The sequence below is a fragment of the Elephas maximus genome, chromosome 7 (genome assembly GCF_024166365.1).
Source record: "Elephas maximus indicus isolate mEleMax1 chromosome 7, mEleMax1 primary haplotype, whole genome shotgun sequence".
Classification (NCBI taxonomy): domain Eukaryota; kingdom Metazoa; phylum Chordata; class Mammalia; order Proboscidea; family Elephantidae; genus Elephas; species Elephas maximus.
This window is the reverse complement of record NC_064825.1, coordinates 54,821,642-54,827,056: the sequence shown is the minus strand read 5'-3', so window position 1 is coordinate 54,827,056 and position 5,415 is coordinate 54,821,642. Positions and strand designations below refer to the sequence as shown.

Genomic DNA, 5,415 nt, shown 5'->3' with positions numbered 1-5,415 from the left:
ATGGAAAGATGGGAATACTATATAAGAAAATTTACCTGCAAAGCTTAAATCTGTCTTTATTAACTGTGACAATCTGTAAAGCCCATAACTACTAAGATCTTCAATACTAACAAGGTTATAAATGACATTACTGCAAAAGAAATACAAACTGAAGAAACTCAGAAATTTTTGAAAAAAAACACAAAAAAATAAATCTTCAACTATCCAGATGCCAAAACTAAGATGATATAATAATCTAGGATAGAAATAAAATGAGCCTTATTACAGAATCAGTCATAATTCAGTAATAATCAAGTCATGCATGATGATTTTACATCTGAGAATTCTGTTGATTGCAATTTTTTTTTATCGTTAGAAGTAATTCAACTATGATACAGAATATGGCAGGAAAATAGTTTATAACATTGAAAGCTCATGTATTTGGCTTTAAAATATTATGCTTATTATAAACATCATACGTAAAATAGAAAAAAAAAATGGATATAATAGCCAGGGGTATGTCTGCCAAACGTCTCACAATATATTTATTTCATTTTCTCATACAGTGTGATAAAAGTAAATTTTACCAAATCTTAGCAATACCGCACCTTTGTAATATGGCCTCTGGGTGAGCATTAAAAAAAAAAAAAATTAGTTCCCAAAAATGTCTGCACTTTAGAATTACCTGAGAATCTTCTATAAATTGCAGATCCTGTTACACCCTAGAACAATGGAGTCAAAACTTCTTTTTTAAGCTAGTGCATGCAGTTATCCTGAGCAAAGCACCCACGAAATGTTCATCAAGCTGAGGGTGTCCTAGCTAAAATGAGTATCTCTGTCAATCAGGGATCCATGTTCAGGCACTGGCTAAGCAATGTGTTCACTGAAGATTACTCAGACTCCGGGCCATGCAAAACTAGAGTGCACAAGTGGCTGGACATTTTACAATTAAGCTTGAATTACTGCACACACATAGTCTTGTATTGTTTATGTAAGTGTTGAACTTCCAGTTCAAAAATAACATGCATGTATTATCTGTGTTTGTTTTCATGGGTGCTATATTTCATTTAAGCACACAATGTTGATAAAAGATGGGACATAACTCATTATTTTTAAGTAAAGCTAACAATGTGTATTTTTATTACAAGTTAATGGAGTTTATATACTGTTAGCCTTGTATGGGGGGCAAAATCACTCTCTATGGGAGTGTATGAGTATCACCTAATAGGCAAGGTTATTCTGGCACCAAACATAAGGGAAAAGAAAATTTTGCAGCCCGGAAACCTTTGTCTAATGAATTATACTGTTTTAAATTTACTAAATAATAATGATAGATTAATAATTAACTTCTAAATGTAAGAGTCAGTTATCACTGTGGAACAAATAACCACAAAACCTCAGTGGCACACAACAATAAGCCTTTATTTCTCATACATCTGGAGATTGCCTGAAATGACTGCTGATCTCAGCTGGGTTCACTTCAGCATCTGCAGATTGGCTGAGTATTGGCTGATTGAAGCTGGGCTTGGCTGTGAGGCTCTGCTTCAAGCTGCGAGTCGTCCAGGCAGCTCTGCACCACATGACTCTCACCCTCCTTGGACAAGCGGGATAAGCAGGGCACATTGTTCTCATGGTGACTGTAGAGTCAGAAAAGACAAAGCCCAACTGCACAAGCAAGTTTCAAGTCTCTGATTGCACCAAATCTGCTAATACCCCATTGGCCAAACTGGGGCGCCTAGCCAAGCCCATAGTCAATATGTGAGAAAGTATACTGCAGCCACCTCCAGGTAGGGAGGGAAGAGAGTGAAATTTTTAAACAGTAATCTAATCTGTCGCACAAAATATCCCAACTCTGCTGAGGCAAAACAGACAAGAGTTTTGTGTCTCTATATGGGTTAAAAATACAGCAGCATCTCCTCCAGTTTAGCTTCTTGGTGTCAGCTGGAATCATAGAGGGAAAGGCAAAAAAGCAGGGGTGGGTAGGCCTCAGGGCACAAAGTCAGAGGCCCTTTGTCCGTACCACTTTCTTCCTCGCCGTCCAGCACCGTGAACTGGTTGGCAGTAGGACTGACGTCCCCGGGAACCGTCCAGGCATTCACTGAACCCGTCACCTTTCACAGGTGCCTGTGCTGCAAGCTGTGACACAACAACCGAGGTCTGGAGATGCTTTTACAGAGCCTACCAGGTTCTCTCTTCCTTATAATTGCACGAGTTTCTTCAGAATTGTTACGAGGGGCACAATATGGTCATAAAATGAATAGTAGAAGAACATGGTAGCGTAAGTAAGCCTTTAAGAAGGAGTTATATGAAAGCATCTGTGAAAAAGAACTAACTAAAAGAATGCTCAGGTATGAGCGTTTGCATAAGAAGGAGACAAAGAGAAGCAGAAACATGAGGGAAATCCAGCATCATTTGTAGAATAGATTAGAAGAAGGAATAATGCATTTTCTTCATTTTTCTTCAAATACGCAGCCTTGAACTATATTAAGTTGAAGTGCAATATAGAGCTCACAACTCCAGCAATCGGCTTTCCCTGAGTTATGCTGTGAAGCAAACAACCCCAAAATCTCAGTGATTTACAACAACAACAACAAAGCCTTACCTGTGCTGTATGAACACTTTGGGCCATCTGTTCTATACTCCAGGCTGTGAATCAGATTCACATCTGCTCCATGTCTTTTCTCCATCCTGGGTCCATAGTGAAAGAGAAACCCTGATGTGGGACATTCTAATTCTTGTGGCAGAAGACCAAGACAAACTGAGACAAGCTATGCAATCACATTTTAAATTTTCTGTTCACAATGACACATTTCAAGGCCACTAAAATTCTGTTGGCCAAAGCAAGTGACATGACCTGGTTTAACATCAGTGGGGATAGGAAATACTCCTCCCATAATGGGGTGGCGGGGGGAGCAAAAGAACATCTGTAAAAATAATATACCAAAAACCAAACCCATTGCCGTTGAGTCAATTCCAATGCCACATAGGGCTTCCAAGGAGTGGCTGGTGGATTCAAACTGCCCATCTTTCAGTTAGCAGCCGACCTCTCAACCATTGTGCCACCAGGGCCCCAACAATAATATAGTCTACTACAACTACATATTGTAACTATCTATTTTCTTATTTATCTCCATAAGTCTCAATTTCAAAAGAGAAGTGTGTTTCCCAGCCTATAACTCAAAGATGAGAGTTACCTCCTCATTCAAAAATTTATTCTTTCTAGATACTATGAAAAGTTTTGGAGACACAATACATATGCATGTAAACAGTTAGTTAAGTGATCTTATACATTAATATAAAGGGATGTCAGAGGGCTCCTTTGCTAAGTATTCCATAAATAAACTGGCCATGAGCATGGGTAAAGCCAGGAAAGGAAATTAAAAAAGGAACTGACTTAACAGAAGGAATAAGTCTCCTTGTAAGTGAAACTCTAACCGTAGAGCCAATAGTCTTGTGAAGTGGTAGGTTAACAAACAGTGGCTATGTTCAGGCAGACACTGAAGGCCACTTTTCAGAAAATATATACAGGTAATTTCAGTGTTGGCCTTTGGATTACTGAATTTGGGGTTGAATTTCTCACTCACAGCCTAGATGAAGAGCTCACCAAAATCTATGCAGTTGGGCCAGTCTTAGCCAGTATTTCCACTGTCTTTTCACCTAGATGACAATGCCTGCTCAGAGTATATCACTTTGGATGATTCTTTATGCCTTCCTTAATCACTCAAGAAGTCGATGAGTATCGGGAGGTCAAACCTTTGCTATCAGACCAGAGGAAAGGGACAAACCAGGCCTGACCTAACTGGTGGCTCTGTGAGAAATGGGACCTCTTTCCCTATCATATTTGAGAATTGCCAACATGGAAACTCTGCAATTTTCCTACTTTAGATTTTCTCATCTACATCAAACCAGCATCCACATAGTACTGGACATGGGTGTGAGAAAACAGCTATCCATCTACACATCTTTTCTCCGGAATAGACTGAGCACGTGATCCCGAATCTGCTTGGTCTTAACACCATAGATGATGGGGTTGACCATGGGTGGGACAAGCAAATAGAAGATAGCAAGCAGTATGTGGACATGGGGAGCAACGGTGCGGGCCACACGGTGCATGATTGAGGAGATGACCACAGGTGTATAGGTGGACAGGATGGCACCTATGTGAGAGACACATGTCCCAAAAGCCTTGTAGCGAGCTTCCTTAGAAGCAAGATGTAAAACTGCCTGAAGGATAAAGATGTAAGATAGGATAACAAACAGCAGATCCAACACCACAATAAACATGGCCACAGCAATGCCATAGGTATTGTTGAAGCGTGTGTCTCCACAGGCCAGCCTTACCACAGCCATGTGTTCACAGTAGCAGTGGGCAATCACTGGGCCTTGGCAATAGTGGAAGCGTCTGAGCAGAAAGGGAAGTGGAGTCATTAGTGTCACAGCTCGGAGTACAGCAGCCATGCCAATCCTGGTGATCAGGTCCCTGGTCAGCACTGTGGTATAGTGCAGGGGCTTGCAGATGGCCACATAGCGATCAAAGGCCATGGCCAGCAGCACTGCTGACTCCATGATGGAGAAAGAGTGAAGAAAGAACATCTGAACCAGGCAGGCGTAGAAGTTGATCTCCCTATCCCTGAACCAGAATATGGCAAACATTTTAGGCAGTGTTGTAGAGGAGACAACCAGGTCAATGGCTGCCAACATGGCCAGGAAGAGGTACATGAGATCATGGAGGGCTGCATCAGAGCGGATGATGAAGAGCAGGGTGCAGTTGCCCAGCAGAGCCAGTGTATAGGCAAAGCAGAAGGGAATGGAGATCCAGATGTGCAGGTGCTCCAAACCTGGAATCTCTACCAACAAGAAGGCAGCTGGATGGGTTGCTGTGATATTGGAGACTGACATGGCTTCTGGAAATTCTCCTTGTTGATTTTCACAGGGTTCCTTCACCTTCTATGTACACCTTCTAGGCACATAAAATTACAGAATTCAAGCTCTGATATCCCACCTGGGTGGATTAGCTCTTTTTTTGCATTCCTAAACCCTATTTAAAATAAGTTAGGAGTCCTCATAGACATGGAGAAACATAGTCCATGTTTCCTGCACTCAAGGAACTTGTACTCTCATTGAATAAATAGAATACTCAATAGGATTCATACTACAAGACAGCATTCAGAAAGAAATGGAGAAGAGGTAGTATTTTCTGTGTTCTTAGTGATGTCAGGATTACCTTGATAAAAGAAGTAAAAATATGTTTACTGTATTTCTGTCAGACATACACTGGCACCATCCTACATGCCAATCAAACCAAAGTCCCAATCATTTCTGTTCTGAAATCTCAGATTTGAGTGCCTGCCGTTCTCGATTAATCGTACAACCTCTACACTTTCTCTAGAACTATGTTGTCTGATACAGTTCCCATGAGCCACATGTGGCTATTTA

At 41.0% G+C, this 5,415-nt stretch overlaps 1 protein-coding gene across 1 annotated transcript; it reads right to left on the bottom strand.

The window, feature by feature from the left end:
• Positions 1 to 3,933: 3,933 nt before the first annotated feature.
• On the bottom strand, positions 3,934 to 4,878 carry LOC126079136 (olfactory receptor 52K1-like). The gene has a single exon (XM_049890064.1). The coding sequence runs from the start codon at positions 4,876 to 4,878 to the stop codon at positions 3,934 to 3,936; it is 945 nt and encodes a 314-aa protein (XP_049746021.1).
• Between the last annotated feature and the right edge of the window lie 537 nt (positions 4,879 to 5,415).

Excerpts from the sequence above, each read along its gene's own strand:
- LOC126079136 (XM_049890064.1), bottom strand. The coding sequence starts at position 4,878 with ATGTCAGTCTCCAATATCACAGCAACCCATCCAGCTGCCTTCTTGTTG.